The sequence below is a fragment of the Haemaphysalis longicornis genome, unplaced genomic scaffold (assembly GCF_048455015.1).
Source record: "Haemaphysalis longicornis isolate Haplotype H1 unplaced genomic scaffold, Haemaphysalis longicornis Haplotype H1 scaffold_4, whole genome shotgun sequence".
In the NCBI taxonomy this organism is placed as follows: Eukaryota; Metazoa; Arthropoda; class Arachnida; order Ixodida; family Ixodidae; genus Haemaphysalis; species Haemaphysalis longicornis.
Genome location: NW_027526361.1, coordinates 48,257,824 through 48,274,399, shown reverse-complemented (window position 1 = coordinate 48,274,399; position 16,576 = coordinate 48,257,824). Strand labels below are relative to the sequence as shown.

At 48.9% G+C, this 16,576-nt stretch overlaps 1 protein-coding gene across 1 annotated transcript in view; it reads right to left on the bottom strand.

Moving 5' to 3' along the window:
- The window catches only part of LOC144178653 (uncharacterized), a 241,113-nt gene that overhangs the window by 29,186 nt on the left and 195,351 nt on the right, over positions 1 to 16,576 (bottom strand). The window contains 7 exon segments of the mRNA XM_077706659.1: positions 998 to 1,073; positions 1,591 to 1,731; positions 2,934 to 3,204; positions 5,759 to 5,886; positions 6,781 to 11,157; positions 11,267 to 11,350; positions 11,432 to 15,523. Coding sequence (XP_077562785.1) covers positions 998 to 1,073; positions 1,591 to 1,731; positions 2,934 to 3,204; positions 5,759 to 5,886; positions 6,781 to 11,157; positions 11,267 to 11,350; positions 11,432 to 15,523 — 9,169 coding nt within the window.

Below are 16,576 nucleotides of genomic sequence, written 5' to 3'. Positions count from 1 at the left end.
GAGCGCTCGCTATTATGCAACTATTTCCCGCTTTTCGACGGCCCGCTATTATTCACACCCATGGCGGAAGGACGGCCGACGACTTCTGCGCTTAATTTTTTAGCTGGCAACTGTCTTATTCCCCCTCGCCCGTTCTGGTGAAAGTTTATTGGAGCAAGCAAGTTAACCATAAGCACAGTCGCGAGGCAAAATATAAAATCCTTGCCCAAATAGAGGTCGTGTGCAAAGCCCACAATATTAATTTTTAAGTGTGCTTCTGTAGCGCTGCCGGCTAATCGGACCTCCTCACCTGAACTAAAAGGGTCATTTAACAAAAAATCCTTTTCCCTGGCACCATTTTACAGGGGCGTTAAGCGCTACACGCCTGTCTGGTGCAGCTATTTTAATTTTATTTTCAGGAAGCAGCAGTGACCGCTGCTGTCCTAAAATAAATGTAAAATTATCGTTGCTTTGAAATGTGCTATAAACGTTTTGATTGAGACAAAACGGAGATTGCTGAGCCATTTCTCAAATAAAAAGTTTAAAGTAATATGAAGCCTTCATTTGTACAAGCAACGGGATGTCTTTGTTCCAGCGACCATTATAGACTTTTCCTTCCTCTCAGATCGCATAAGGCGAATTTCGCTTCAAGGAACTTGCGGAGAAACTAACCTGAACAAAAAAACAACGAAAAAAAAACAACTGCGAGTGTTCGCTAAGACAATATTAGCGTATACAATATCCTTTTCTGATATCTCAAGCTCGGTACACACTGGAGGCAGCCCATATAGTGATTTGTACGGAAAAAGATACCATAAGGAATACATGTAATATACGCAAAGTACGCTGGCAGCGCCAATTGAGCATTTTTTGTGAAAGAAGGGCTTGTTAAGAATATTTTTTCTATACTATGAAGGCAGTACGTTGTACCGCAAATCACCGCGCTTGGACCAGGGCTACAAGTGAGCGAAGAAGACAGGTTGACACTTTTCGTGGGAAAATCGCGACGTGCCCTTACCGGCAGGTCTTTTTGCCTTCGTCCGCCACAAGACAGGTTCCTCGGCCATTGCAGTGGTCACAATTCTTTATCTCCCCTGAGAAAAAACAAAAACAAAAACAAGAGGAGGTGCTAATTCAAAATGCGAACATGATTAAACAACACAATTAGCGCTTAAGAAAACAAGACGCCAGTTCGCGCACGGGGGCGCCTATGAGGTATAACTTACTCTTTCTATATACAAGTATAGCCTTAACATGAAGCGCCTCAAGCAATCGATCGTGACCCGTTTTCTTTCCTTTACACTGCGATTACTTTGATAGCATGCGCAAAATTTTTACTTTACTATTTTATGGCTTGTTTACTTCAGAACGCCATCTCCAGGAACGTCAGCTATTAGTTTCACAGTGCGCGTATACAAAAAGAAACAAACACCGGTTTTGAAAAAGTGTTGGTACTCAGGTTATTCAAATACTTCACGTTTCTGAAGCTTGTAAAACCTCCTTCGCTCAGAGACGTACCGAGGAACCGTTGAAGACGACTAGACGCGCCCAGTTAGCGTGACCCCCTTTTATTTTCCAGTTCTCCCCGTCGTGTACGGCAGACATACTAACCTGAGCAAACACGACCCGGTCGCAGCGGGTCGAGGTCTTCGAAGCCACTCTTGCAGTAGCACGTATACGTCCCGGGCAAGTTGACACAGACAGAGGATCGGCCGCAGTCGTTGGCGTCCAAGTCGCCGCACTCATCGTAGTCTTAAGGAGAAAAAAGAAGAGGAAGTTGAAAGGGGAACCGAATAACTCGCCCGCACGCTGGAGAGACAATATTGACGGCCGAAAAGTCGGGGACTAAGATTAAATATATTCTCGTATAGGTTGCAACAGTTTCAAATAACATTGAATGCGTTGAAAGGGTACGACGTTGAAAAACAGTGAAGTAGTGTCATGACTGGTTAATGATGTTTTTATCATCAATAACTAGTGCACCAATACGTGCCTATTTAAGCGTTATGAACGCATTTGATTCTTGAAAGAAAATTAGTAAAATTGGGGTAAGTTGTTGGTCCGCAAATTTAACATTCCTATCAGGATATCGTAGCGGTTGGATGGGACCACCGCAAAACTTCCACGGTATGCGACAAAGACCGACAGAATTGCAAAAGAAAGGGAACGGAAGCGGGCCCGAAACATAAGACACTGCCTGCCAATCATTTGACCTATGAAAAACCTGGTCATCATTTGGTTACTTCAAAGAAAAGACGCCCACCGCTGGTGCTTTGCTACTTAAGACACACCAAATTAAATTTGAAACGAAAGCTATCGTTCACAGAAATTACTTAATGTTCCATAACCTTGACCAGATCTTTGCCTATGGCGAAAGAAATTACGTAAACCAATACGGTGTTTTGGCGACTAACGACAGCCAAAGCGGACACTCATCAACGCGTTACTAAGCTAAGCATACTTTGCTGCTCGTATGTCGTCCATTTTATTGATATCTCAAGTTGCGTTTATGTTTTATTGCCGCAAGTAGGCACGCAGTAATTCGCAAATATTTCAATGCTTGTTTGTGTGTGTGCCTGCGCACGTCTTCCGTGTGATGATGTGCATCTGCGTATGCGTGCTTGCATACGTATTCGTGATTTTTTCTCGCTCTTTCCACAAGTGAGGAGCGGTCGAAACGTCGCTATCCCTCATGCCCCACAGCTTCCTTTCCCTTCGTTATCCCTTATGATCACTCTTCTCAGTATGGACGACGGGAACTCGCGTCGTGGAGGGTTTACAGAATCGACTGAATGAGTGGGGGCATTGCGTGAGGGCGTGTGTTGATATCGCCATAATTTGTCAGAATATTGAATATTCTTACAAGTTATACAAAATAATTAACCCTGAACATTCTCTTTTTTTTTTTTTTTTTGAGCAGGTGGCCCGCGGCAACGTTGTGCCACAGCGCTTACCTTGAACAGCTGCGACGGCGTGGACGTTAGGGCTGACGAAAAGCGGGCTGCGTCCAATGCTGTAGTTGGATTGGCGAAGCGACCGGCTCAGCTGGTCTCGGATGACCTCGGGTGTAATGGCTTCCGATTTGGCCATGGACACCGTAAAGTTGAGCAGGATGCCCGGAGGCGCGCTGTCCGCCGTGTCCAGGTCGTCACCTCCCGAGATGCTGTTCAGGCTCGACGACACGTACTGGTCTTCCACATCCGTCTTCTTATAGACGTCACTGATCTGCGGCGGGAAAATGAATCGGGCTAGAGCCGGTGTGCGCTGCTTGGGCGATTTTTTTGTTTGTGTGTTTCTGATCTCGGCTCGCGGATAAGAAATTCAAACGGGGATATTTGGGTGCATGACATGCGTAGCTCCAAAGCCCTGTACTCCTCTCTCTGACTTGGCGACCTAAAAACGTTTTGGAAGGATTTGAAGTTTTAAACGAGCCACTTTTAAAAAAATTCAAACGTATCTGAGGAGCGATTCAGATATCCTAGGTTTCTTTAATCTTAGCCAAGGTTGACTCAGTTGCTTGTCTTTGATCAAACCGACGGCAATGGCTTCGCAGAAAAATACCCCAGCCACTGTGTGTCGAAACCTTCCGAAAGTGCAACACTGAAAAAGGGGCACAAACGAAAGAACCACAGGACGAGCACTCACAAGAGGCCAGCGGTAATCACAAGAGGCCAGTAATCACAACAGAACCACAAGAGGCCAGCGGTAATAGCCTATCTGCACAAAATGTAACATGCGTTGAAAAAAGTTGGCTCGAGGTGCAATGGGAATCTTCAGTTTTCAGCAAGAAATAAAGTTAGCAGGGTTTGCTCCTTGGTTGAGAAAATGTTGTCCGGTGACCATCACGTGGGCAGGAATGTGTGCAGTGTGAAACATGAAACGAGGTATGTTGAGTGCAATGTTTTGCTGTGTTTATTTTGTTCCACTGTCTTGCGGTAAGAAGTACGTAGGACAAACTTTCAGATGTGTCAACGTGCGCCTCAGACAGCGTGAATTTAACCTGAAGGGGCTATATCGTCTTATCTCACGGCGTATTGCAGCTCGTGCCGGTACAGTGGTGGTTGCAGGCCTGGTTTCTGTAACACAAAGATTGTGTCCAAGCTTGCGCGCCATTGACGAGGAAAATAGCTGAGGCGTTCCAGATAAGCCAGAGGTGAGAAATGTGTCAGTCAGACATCTGTTTCCTTACACGCGAAAGAGATTGCATTCTCGGCAGCTAGTGAGTTGCGCACCTTGTAGGTAGTTATCTTTGTTTTTGTGGGGTTTTCTGTTTTTTTATGTTTTTGGGTTGTTCCCATAGGTTTTTGTTGAAGCATGCGTGGTCTGGTGGCTGGGAGGTTACATACTCTTCGTGTTTCCTGATTAACCTTCAATTAAAAGTAAGCGCTCGTCCTGAGGTTTTTTTTTTCTTTTTTTTCGTTTGTATTCCGTTTTCAGTGTTGCGCTTTTTGAAGGTTCCGACATGAAAATTCACTAACTCCACTCGCCATTGTGGCGCAGCACTGCCTGTCGCATCAGCGCGTGTTTATCCCGCGCAGATGTCCGAAACGAAATCTATTCGATACGATCTTTCACGCGAACTATACAATATTATCTACTTGCTTCGCTTAGATCCCACGAGTTTTATCAAAAAAGTCTAACTTCTACAAGCATGTGTTTTACGTATAGGACTGCAATGCACGCTGATAATGCGATGTTTATAGAAAATCATAGACCTGAGGCTGTTGAAATCTCCGGCAGGAGATGTGCTGTAAAATGTGGAAGGATGTGCGCATTGAATCACGGGATTCATCAATCATCACGGTAAACGCCTTTGAATCTTCGCTGCGTGGCACTATGATCTATGCCCTCATTTTACGGTGCACTAAAGTATGGAATATAAGCTGCCGGACCAGTAGATAGAAAGGAATATATTTCTACCGGCATTGTGGTTTCGTGTTCTCTGTAATATAATCATCTTAAACACACACAGCGACGGGATAGGGTGCTGAATTTTATTATACAGTCGAACCTCGTTATAAAGAATTAGTATCGGGGCAGCAAGTTAGCTCTTTACATCCGATATTCTTTGTAAGAGTACAGGTAAAAATAGGCTCTAACAAATCGAAAATCTGGATGGCGCAAAAATACTTGATACAGAAATGAATTTTTGGAGGCTTCAAATCCACTATAAACAAGGTAACCATTACCTTTCTCCTTGTTGAATTTCAACCTCAACGAACGGGAACATGAGTACGTGAAATTACAACCGAACAAAGTTCACTTGACAAGGAAGACCTGCGTCCTTATTTATACGATGAAAGAGGTGACCTTCGTCTAGTGGCTACTCGCACCCCTCAGCAGGATGAAGTCTTCCACAGTGTCTACGATCAAAGGAGCTCTACACCTCTGCAGTTTCAGACGACTAGGGTTTTTTTTTTTTTTTTTCAAGTAGCTTCTCGGACTCCTGGTCAAATATTTCTTCGTTATGCCCTACATCGCGCACGGCTCTCACGATTTGAGTTTTGTTATACAAGAATAAGTGTCATTGAAATAAAGCGCGACCAACCAGAGTTAGTATGTAGTTCTCTATAGCCGATGATTCGCTATATGAGTGTTCGTTATAACAAGGTTCAACTGTATTTTGCGGCAGCAACATCAGGCCACCGCAATTTTAGTGACAGAAAAATACTAGAAAAATAACAGCCAAAGTGATAGATAAAAGGCTCAGTGGCAGCTTTCGTGTTTAGGAAGGTTTGAATACTGTTCAACTGTGTGAGAAATTTCAGACCAAACGTACTCCTTTCTTAGCCGCGTCGGCGATCTGCTGGTATTCAGTGGACAGGCTGTTGGAGAACTCGGTGCGATACGACACAGCTGATTCACCCATCTTGACCACTCGGAGGACGACCACATATGTTTCGATCTCTGAAAACAAAACAAAACAAAATTAAAACAGAGGAGTTTGTTTTCCCACTTCAACGTTGACGAAGAGCATATCAAATCCCTGTTCAAAAAAAGTTTGCACTGATTATTGCACCCCACAGTGGAACTCAACTTAGCTTGGCCTGGTTGACGAGAGTAAAACAATACAAAAATATGAAAAGCCGCAAAGAGCCGTGTAGCAAGCTAGTGAGGTCCCTTTCCTGAAATTTCGGAGGCCACAACCCTTATCATTACAAAAACACGTACGTAATTCTCGATAAGCAAGTTTAAAATTTCGAGAAACAGCATGACAACAACCAAGAATGATCCGTCCATACCTCTCGCTCGGAAATTTTCGACCGCGTTTTAACAACAAGCGTTTACGTGATATTAATTTTAGCACAGGGGAAACTTCGAAGGTTTCAGAATTAAGGACACACAAAAGTCGACATTACAGCGAGGTGCAATAGGTGGGCAGGAAAGATGTCAATGCAATGCTGCGTATGCTTCCCTGCCTGCATGATTTTTCTAATATGCATTGTTAGCGTCCTTTATGTATATTGAGATAAGTTTATTTTTTTATTTTTGCTAACAGCTAACAAACAGTTCTCGCGTAAGCTTTTTTCCACGTTCTTTGAACAGACATGATGAATGCATTTTAACAGGTGTTGCATGTTCCTTATCTATTACCGTAACAGGCAGGATTGAATTAGCGTAAGGCACTACCTCAAGTACTAGTCCGCCTTGACACAGTATGGATTCGGAGCTGAGTGTTTTGGTTCACTTATGACGTCGGGTTAGGGTTTTGTTAATTTATTATTACTCAAAACAACTCCATAAATGTCATATCCGTGCAGCCTGCCCTGCTTCTACGTGAAAAGCCGAGAAAGAACTTGCCTCTGCAGGTCTTGTTGCCTTCCTGTCTTCCATAGCCAGGCTTGCAGGCACACTGATAGGTGCCATCAAGCGTCTCCCGGCAGACCTCGTAATTGGCTACGCTGCAGCCTGGTAGGCACACCGGAGGGTAGCCATCGACAGGAGTCACTTTGCCCGGTTTGGTCTTGCTCTTCTTGGTCGGCTTAGGCGTGGTCGTCGTCGTTGTAGTCGGCGGCTTCGGGAATGGAATCTTGAACTTGGGTCCTGTCGGCACTGGTCTCGTGCTGGCCGTGTCTGGAGCTCGGGAAGGAGCCCTAAACGGAATCACTGGTCGCTTGCCGTGCAGTGGTGTCGTAGGTCGCGGTGTCGTGACGCGTCGTGGAGGTGGCCGGAGCGTGGGAGGAGATTTGCTGTCGGCAGACTCCGGCGTTTTTCCTCTGACCTCGGGGGCGATTTGCACGGACGTTGTCGGGGTTTTGTCGAAGGACGATGAGCGAGTCGGTTCCGGTCTTTCCGTTGGAAGCACCAACGTGCGAACCACCGTTGTGGTGATGGAGTTAAAGATCAGGGTTGTCGTGGTGACAGTCGTGGTCGCCTCGTCTGGGAGCGAGGTCGTAAGCTTGGTGTCATCAACGGAAGCGGAGGGCTCAGACAGTGTGCCCAGTATAGTGCGGCTTCCGATGATAGTTGAGACAAATGTCCTCGGGGCGATGGTTGTTGTGAAGACGGACGTAATCGTCAGCGGGCTGTCCCTGGTGTAGTACACTTTTGTGGTTGTGAGAGTTAGCGTTCGAGTGAATGACTCGACACTGGTTACGTACTGAGTCACCGTGGAGACGCTCGTGGACACAGATGGCAGGATCGGCGCTCTCTCCCCATCGAGCTGGAAGAAGATTGTAGTTGCCCCACTGACCGACTTGGCGCCGCCTACAATTGTTGGCTGGACAGACGACACGAGTGCCTCCGAGGAATCCCCTGACTGTATGTCGGGCAGGATGGGCGTAAAGCCCTCTCCAAAGATGGTGGTCGCTCCTGCAATCTGATCTTCGCTAGCGAGGGAAGATTGGAGCAGTCTCGTGTCTGGGAAGAAGATGGTTTGCACCCCGACAACCTTGGACGTTTCTTGTGGATCCGATATAGTGGCATCCCCCTTGTCCTCCGTCCTGTGAGTGAACTCGACCAGCTTGTCTAAGTCGTCGAAGAAGATCGTCTTGTCTCCCGTGATCACACCTGTGCTAGAGTCCAGTTCCGGAGTCGCGTCCGTCGTAGGCAGCGGCGCCTTCTTCACACTTCCGACGAGGTGCACCGCCGTGTCTTTATCAACGCGATCTGGGACTTCGTCTCCATCCGTTCCGTCATCATCATAGTGCGCGTCCGTGGGAAGAATGAACACCGTTTCAGCGCCCGTGAAGACATCCGTATGGACGCCCTCTGCCATAACGGAAGGCTTTCCGTGCAACATGGAAGTAAGCAACGACCCATCCTCACCCGCACGTGTCGGCTGTTCTCGAGCCTGGCTTCGCTCAGCTGCGGACAAGTCGGACGCGATGGCACCAACTGGGATGTAAACAGGCTCCTCAATGTTGCTCACCGTTACTCCGTCACTTGGTAGGAGAGGGACGTCCTCTTTCACTTGGCTGGGCTGAAGATCCTGTGTTCCGTTCTTCTTGCCATTGGACAATAGGTGGACAATTCCCTTGATCGCTTCCCCAATGTTTCCACCGATATTCGCGTTTCCGCCAAGCACGTCGGCGAGGTCAATGATTGAGCCGGGCTTTATCGGTTTTGACGGGGAGCTTGCTCCTGAAGAACCACCGGCAGTACCAGAACCAGGTGTAGATGGCACAGCGGCTTGCTGCTGTCCGGGAATTTCTGTGGCAATTATGTCGGCAACAGCAGGCCCAGCCGCCTTGCTCGGAGCAATGTCTTGTGTTCTCGACGTGAATGTTGCCTCCGTAAGCCTTGTCAACGAACCGTCCGTGCCAGTGACCATAAATAGCGTCACTTGCGGTGACAACGTCGTCGTTTCATTGTCATGACCGACATACTTCGTGCTACTTTCCAGTACAGTTGTAGACGTTACGGCTGTAGGAGCCAGTAGCGAAGAGAGAAGAGAGCTCTCCACGTCTCCGATGGAAGGTGAACTTGAAGGTGAAGCGGAAGGTACAAACACGGGCGACAACAGCGACGATGGGAAGAACGACGAGGAAGAATCAGATGTTAAGGAATCCGTGTCTTCTTCCTCCTGACTGGCTGCAATGTCAGTAAAGAAGATGACTGTGGAGCCGTCGATAACTGTGGTCGACACCCCCATTGATGGCCTCGTGCTTTCTTCAGCAAATGATGACTGGAGAAGAGTGAAAGACGGCGTTACAGTCTTTAGTCCTTGTGAGGAGCTAGGGATGAAGCTTGAGGAGGCGAGCAGAGTGATAGAACTTTGCACAGAGCTTGACGGCTTTTTGTAGAGGCCTGTGGAAGGACGCCTGTAACTGCTACCGAAAGATGGCTTCTTCGTTTCAGTGGTTCCTGATTTGCTGGACACTGCTGCCACTTTATCTTCTTTCACTGGCTTGTAGAGGGACGAGGTTATTATATTTACTTCTGGTACAAAACTAGTGGATGAAGACGGTGATATCGTGGTCGACACGAGCTGCGTGATAACTTCCTTAGATGAAGACACAATCGTCTCGGAATCACTGACAAGGGTTGTGAAGTACGTGTACGTTGTCATGTGCGTGAGCACAGTAGGTGTAGGCCGGAAACGCGAAGACGTAGTGGATGGTTTCGATCCTATCCTCGTTGTTACAATCTGTGGCACAACTTGTTCGCTCGAGATCACTATCTTGTCTTGACCACCAAAGAGCGTAGTGTAGAATGTGTAAGTCGTGTACGTTGTTCCCGTCGTGTACAACTTCGTGTCGTATGGAGGCGTGGTAGCCGTTGGTCGCGTGTAACGAGACACTGGCGTACTCGTGGATCTAGTTGATGAGCTACTTGAAGCCAACGTCGTTGCTGATGTTATGCCTGTCGGGAACCTGGTAGGCGTCGTCGTTCTTGTGGATGACGTCAAAGATGCGCGAGGCACAAACAAGGTAACATGAGAAGTAACAACGTTCTCCCTGCTGGCAATGATGGAGCTGGAGTCAGTGTAGAACGTTGTGAAATACGTGTAAGTTGTATAGTATGTCCTGACTGAAGGCACCAAGTCTGCTGGAGCACCTGTTTGGGTTGGCAGTACGAAGGTTGGTGTACTTGACTTCAAAGGCGCAACGGACGATAGCCCAGGCGTTGAAATTGGCCGCGAGTATATAGAAGGTCGGGAACCAGCCCTCTCTGTTACAACTGTCGTTCCAATTTCTTCAATTGAAGAGAGTATCGTTTCGGTTCCCCTAAAGAAGGTCACGTACTGAGTTTGAGTCGTGAGGTATGTCCTCGTGCTGAACTCCGGAACAGAAACTGTTGGTGAAAACACGTGAAGAGACGACAGGACAGGAGTAGCTTGACCTTGTGGAATGGTGATAGTAACGACATCTGAAAGAACCTCTTCTATAGAAGTTACAATCGTGCTTGTACCTTGGAAGAACGTGATGTAATTTGTTGTCGTAGAGTACAGAGTGCTCAGAACAGTAGTCGGCTGGATCTGTTGCTGTGACTTGTGGATGACGTTGTCCTGGTATAAAGGTGACAGTTGGCTGCTGTAGTGGTGCGATAAGTATTGATTCTGGTCGGAGTATTGGTAGCTCTGCTGTTGCTCTGGACGAGAAACGACAGGAGTTGACAACGGCTGGATCGATAATGTAGGCTGAATAGTTCGTGTGATAGTGAAAGATTCCGTAATGGTGAAAACTTGAGACTGGACTTCTTCGAAGGGCGTCACAACTGAGCTCGAGCCGTTGAAAAGAGTAGCGTAGAAGGTGAACGTGTTGTATGACGTGCTCGTCACAACACGCTCACTGGTCTCCAAATACGTACTTGGCTCCCTGGGTTCAGGCAAGTATGGAGTGGTGCTCAGATAAAGGTTTTGTGTCACAGGAATGGTCACAGTGTTGGATATTACTTGCTCCGAGCTCGCAATAGATGAAGAGTCATCAGTAAAGAACGTTGTGAAGTACGTGTACGTGGTGAACAACGTCTTCGTGCTGTAGGAGACGGAGTAGGGCTGTGGGGTCACGCTGTGACCATCGAAATGCTCTTTCATAAGGACAGCGTCTAATAGCAGGGTTGGCTGCAAAGTGTATGGCGTAGGCTGGTGAGGGAACAGCTGCGTCGTAGCCTCGCCATCGCCTCCACTGGCAACGATGAGGGTAACGCCATCCGATACACGTGTCGACAGTCCTGGTCTGTGTTGGTAATAAGAGGCCAACAAATCCAACGACGATTCATGCTTGGCAGCTGCTCCTGAAAGAACACATGTAGAGAGCCCACATTAAGCAAAAGAACACGTCAACAGAAGGAATTATACACGGGAATACTTGGTTGTGAAACTCTTCTAGCTACTGGGGCTTACCTCGGCCAATGAGTTGAGCATTTTGGTCACCGATGATTTCTGGGAACTGCGATGCATGGAGCCCATCTACAACATGACTTGCCGCTAAAATAAAGTTGCAATTAGTTACTGATGTCACGCAACTGCTGCAAAACGAAGCATAGGGGTAAAATTCTTCCAACTTACCGACAGTTTCTGTGACAACTCTTGAGTTGGTCTCCATAACAGTTGTGTACAACGTCTGATCTCCCAACGTATACGGCACAGTGAAGGTAGTTGTAGTGAAGTACGTCAGCATCACTGTCTGAGAAGGCTCGATCAAGTCATGAGGTTCAACTCCGTAGGTCGGGGATGCTGTCAAAGTCACTGGCGTAGACGCTGTAATGACGACCTCTCTGTAGCTTGTTTGCAGGCCAAAGATAACCGGCACTGATGTCGTGGTAGTGAACGTTTCGTAGATCACGGAAGGAGTCGCGCGAATCAAGTCTGTGGGTTTGATCCTCTTGCTGACCTTAATGGTAAACGGATTCTTAGTTGGTCTGGTCACCCCAGCGGCGTTTGTCCTTGTGACAACGTAGAATCGCGGCTTCGTCGTAATTTCAAAGCGAGAAGGTCGGACAAACCTCGTATTTAGGGAATTTGTCCTAGCAAGCTTGTCTCCCGGAATTGGTCTTCGGAGCGTAACCTTGAGCCTTTTTTTGCCTCTGTGTCCTTCTTCGTCTTCCGGAGTCGTCAAAGGCAGCAGAGCTGATGACAGGAGCTGATCGTCTTGGGCCCATTGAGAGCTGGGATTCGGCGACGTGAGGAACAGGGAGCTGAACTGTTCATAAACGTGACTGGAAACGTCAGGGATAGAACTTGAAACAGTTGGACTTTCATGCAGCTGCTTCACGACTGGCTTAATGCGAACTCTCACGCCTGGTGCAGCCTGGAATACTCCAGACTTAAGCCCACCTGCCGGTTTCACGCGCGTTGTCACAATCCTAACTTTCGCTCTCGGGGCATTAGTTGATTCGTCGACCGGGAATAGTATCACTGGTGTTGCATGAATATTGCTCGTGGGTTGGACCTCTCCATGCGCGATGGAATACGACGGCTGCAGCGCATCGGCTAGAAGCGATGACCGTTCTTGATTAGAAATAAAATCTATTTTGTTGTCGACCGAATCCGTAGCAAAACTTGGGACGAATGATGCCGTTGGAGCAATGTCCTGCTGTACTCGAGCGATGTCGGCGTCCACTATCTTGTCAAATTTGATTACGGTTCGCATACCGAGATTTACTTCGGTCGTCGTCCCTTCAATGTCCCTTGACCCAAGGTGCACAGTGGTAACATCAAGACCAAGAGGCAAAAGTCCATTTCTGATTTTAGTCTGCTTTATAGAAGGTTGGAAAGCATTGCCATCCTCAGCGACACTAGATGATATCTCTGATCGAATAGAATTTTTAGTTTCAGTGCCATCGAACAGCGTGTAATAATATGTGTAAAGAGTGTAGAATGTCTTCGGTGCACTGAAAAGGTCTGTTAGGTCAACAGTTGCCGTCTCCTCGCTTGGCGCGCTGTGGTGCGGGGACTGTGGTTCTTGAATGCGCTCCAGAACTGGTGAATCAGTCTGGAACGTAGGAGCTGTCTCGGCAGTAGGAGTCGGACGAATCCCTTTGTAGATATCACTGTTGAATATCTGCATGCGGGACTCGAGGTTCACAATAGTTGTAGCCGCACCTTTAGTTCTTGAGCCCAGGTTGACAGTCGAAACACCGTCGGGGGCAGTGGTAAAGCCGCCATGGTTCTGGATAACATTTACGATATTTGAATCCAATGTCTCAGTCGCAACTGAGGAAAGAACAGCTTCCCTGCTGTTGTACACTGTATCTGTGCCGTGGAGGAAAGTTGTAAGGTACGTAAATGTGGTGTAATAAGTAAGAGGAACTGTAGCTCCTATCTCGAACGCGGCGCCTGGACTTCCGTTTTGTTGCAGGGAAGACAACACATGGCTTGAAGCCGGCGGAGTCACGCCGACACTTTGTGGTAGCAGTTCGTTCGCGTTGTTTCTGTCGTGGACAGGACCACGTGCTTGAAGGCTGTTTGCGGACGGTCTTCTATTCAAAACGACTTTTCTCCTCTGACCATTTTTGCCTTCTCCTGGCTTTTTCACGCGAATGATTCGTCTGAAATGGTGGGGGCTAGGAGTAACGTCTTCAGCTAAGTCGGCCGCGTTCTCATGAGTTTGTTCGTTTGCGGGAGTGGAGTGCTGGTCTACAGTGGATTCTGTCGATACCTCAGGTGGAGGAGGCGGCGGTGGTTCTGGGAACCTTGACGCCGGCAAGAAGTACTGGTCCGAGGCGGGAGCGAAATACTGCTGCGACACAGGGGCATATATTTCTTGCGACACTGGGGCGAAATACTCTTGCGAAGCTGGCGCAAAATATTCAAGGGTCTGCTGCGACGAACCCAATACTCTGTTGTAATCAATAGAATCGGCGGAAACGAAAACGTGGGTCGGCTCGACATTTATGGAGCTCAACTGCAGCGCAGGTGTAGACACAATGGGTCTCGTTTTGCGCACGAGAGACGTTTTTCGTTCTCCGTGATGATTGGCGTTGGTTGGCCGAATTCTTCGAAAAACCGTGCGGCGTGAGTTCCGCGTCGGTGACGCTGGCAGCGGCGGTGGTGGTTGGGGTTCTTGGGCAGGAGGACCGTGAATGCTGGGGACAGGTGGCGGTGGTGCGGGAGGTTCCTCCACTGGTGGTACGAAGTTTTGCACCGGCTGAAGTTGCGAAAAGCGGTCGTGATCTTCGGGAGCGCGAGGCACGTACGGCTCCGCTTCTGCGAACTGCTGAGGTACAGCGGGTGAATACTGATAGGGAACATTAGGACTAAATCCTGGGAACGATTGTTGGTTGACTCCCGTAGAAAAGTGGTCGTAAGGAGCACCCTGTGCGAAGCCAGCCTGCTGGGTCACCTCAGCCGGAACTCTAAGGACGTCATGCTGCTGCTGCTGCTGCTGCTGCTGCGGTGGCGGTGGTGGTGGGGGAGCTACAGGCACTATGTTTTGGTGCGGACCGAATTGGCCAAATGCGCCGATGTCATGGCCGAAGGGATTATCCACCTGTTGTCGGTAGTCCTCATACCTCGTAGGCGCACCTGCCGGGGAGAATGTCCGAGTTACCGTGACGCGCCGCACTTTTTTTGAACCATCACCAAGGGCTCCTTCACCATGAGGGGCGGGCCTGAGAACCTTGATCCGTCTCACTTTGCTCTGGGGAAGAGCGGAAGTTTCCAGTCCCGAAAGAGCAACCGCATCCGCAGTGATCTCGTGATTAGATGGAACTTCCAGAGGGTCAGTAAGAGTAGCCACAACCTCTGATGCGGAGGAGAGGGAATGTCCATCACCCACAAAGGCAGACGACAGGAAGTTGTCCAGAGAATGGGAAGGAAGGATGTGGTAGGAAGAGAGAGCAGGCAGAGAACTTTCAATAGGATTACCTGGACTGAAGGCCTGGTGGTCGTCGCCAAAATGAAAAGCCGACGTTGGCTCCTGACTGGGGTTTAGGTCCACGTGGTCTTGGATAATATGGGGCGGCCTTCGGCGAATAAAACCGCCATTGGGGCCCCTGAACTCGTTTGGCGCTGACCCATCGAAGATCGCTCTGTTCCTGTGCACAGGTCTTCGGAACACTCGCCCGCGGCGGACTCCGTGCCGGGGACCTGCATCAGTCGGCTCGTCTATACCAGAATGTTCGAAGCCGGCCTGCTGAGCTCCGACATTGTCCACTAGGGCTTCGGGCGTGGGGAGGTGCAACGGTTGCACTCGAGTCGCACGAATACGACCTCTCCCGCGAATCCGCGTAAAGTCTGCTGCCGGCTTGACGTCTTCTTCTTCCGGTTCTTCAAACTGCTGCAATTTTCGAGAGATAAACTTCTTGCCTATACCGTACTTGTCATCGGTGCTGCCATCACTCTTCCCAGTCGCTTTCACGCCGGTCTTCCACTTCTTCGCGTGAGCGCTTTTGTTAGGCTTTGGCAAGACAGGGATGTCGGTGGCGGGCTGCTCGTAAACCTCGGTAAGCGGGCCCATAGAGATGGTGGTTACTGCGTCAGCCTCCACGGCATCTTCTGAAGTGACGCTGTCCAGGCTCCGGGACCGCGTCGAAGACCAGGAAGACGCATGCTCGAGCGAGGGCTCGATGCCGGAGCTGAAAAGCGGAACTTCTTCCGAACGGTCGCCTCCGAACGCGTCGTCCTGTCTGGACCCGTCGACGTTGACTCCTAAGAACGCTGTGGAAGCCAAAGTAGCAAATTGAGAAGCCTTGTCTGGAACGCTTCTCGCTACTTTAGTGTGAAAGAAATGCGGCGGTTGTTGGTAAAAGGGAACAGTGACAGTGGTAACTACGGGAATGACGTCGCCCTGGTCCCCAGTGACATACAGAGTGAGCATTGTCGTTATCTGCGGCAGCGCAAAATACGGCTGCGGTATATACGGCTGCGCTGTTGGAACTTGGGGAACAGGGACGGACGCTGTCTTCGTCACGGTTGACTCAGAAAATTTTGTTGTGGTTACGGTGCTAAGGACTGTTCTTCCACGAACAACAATGGGCAACACTGTTGAGGTCACGATTGTTTCCGTTGTTACGTAGGAAGAGGTGAGTAGGCTAAAATCATGGTTAGGAACCTGGGGATAAAAAGGGACTGGAAAGCCAGGAGGGTTCGTGGCCGGGGTGGTTGGGATCACATCGGGGGTTATGGTACTGTACAGGGTTGTGAGTTGGGTTAAGACTGTCGTTTCGGTTATTGTGTCAGTACGGGTGCTGAACCCTATTTTTATGGGAAGAAGTCTGAACTGCTGCAAGTCGCTGGTGGTAATGAGCACCTCCGTGATTGTCGTGTAAGGACCATTTGCACCGCTCTTCGTATTGAAGACAGTCTTCGTGCGGCCGGAGTCGTCTACTGCCGTAGTGTATAGCGTAGGAGGAATAACACTCGAAGCGAGAGCTGTTGTCGTTAGCGTCGCATACGATGTCTTGAATCCATGATAGATGGGCAGAGTCTTTACGGTGGTGATAACTGAAGTTACGGTAATAGCAGGCTTGGTTGATGGGCGGCCTGTGTTTGTTAGAGAAGTTCGGCGTGCCCTTGGATTGTATGATGACCGGCGCCTGTTTCCCCGCAGCCTTGCGAAAGGCAAGTTCGGTGACTCCTCTTCATCTTTGACTGTGTTGAACGACGATTTGAGATTTGGGGCACGGGCTCTGTTGGGGTTACGGCGTCCTTTCGAAACCGGATTCAGGCGGCCACGGTGTCTTCCGTTCGACTGGGCATCTTCGTTTGACT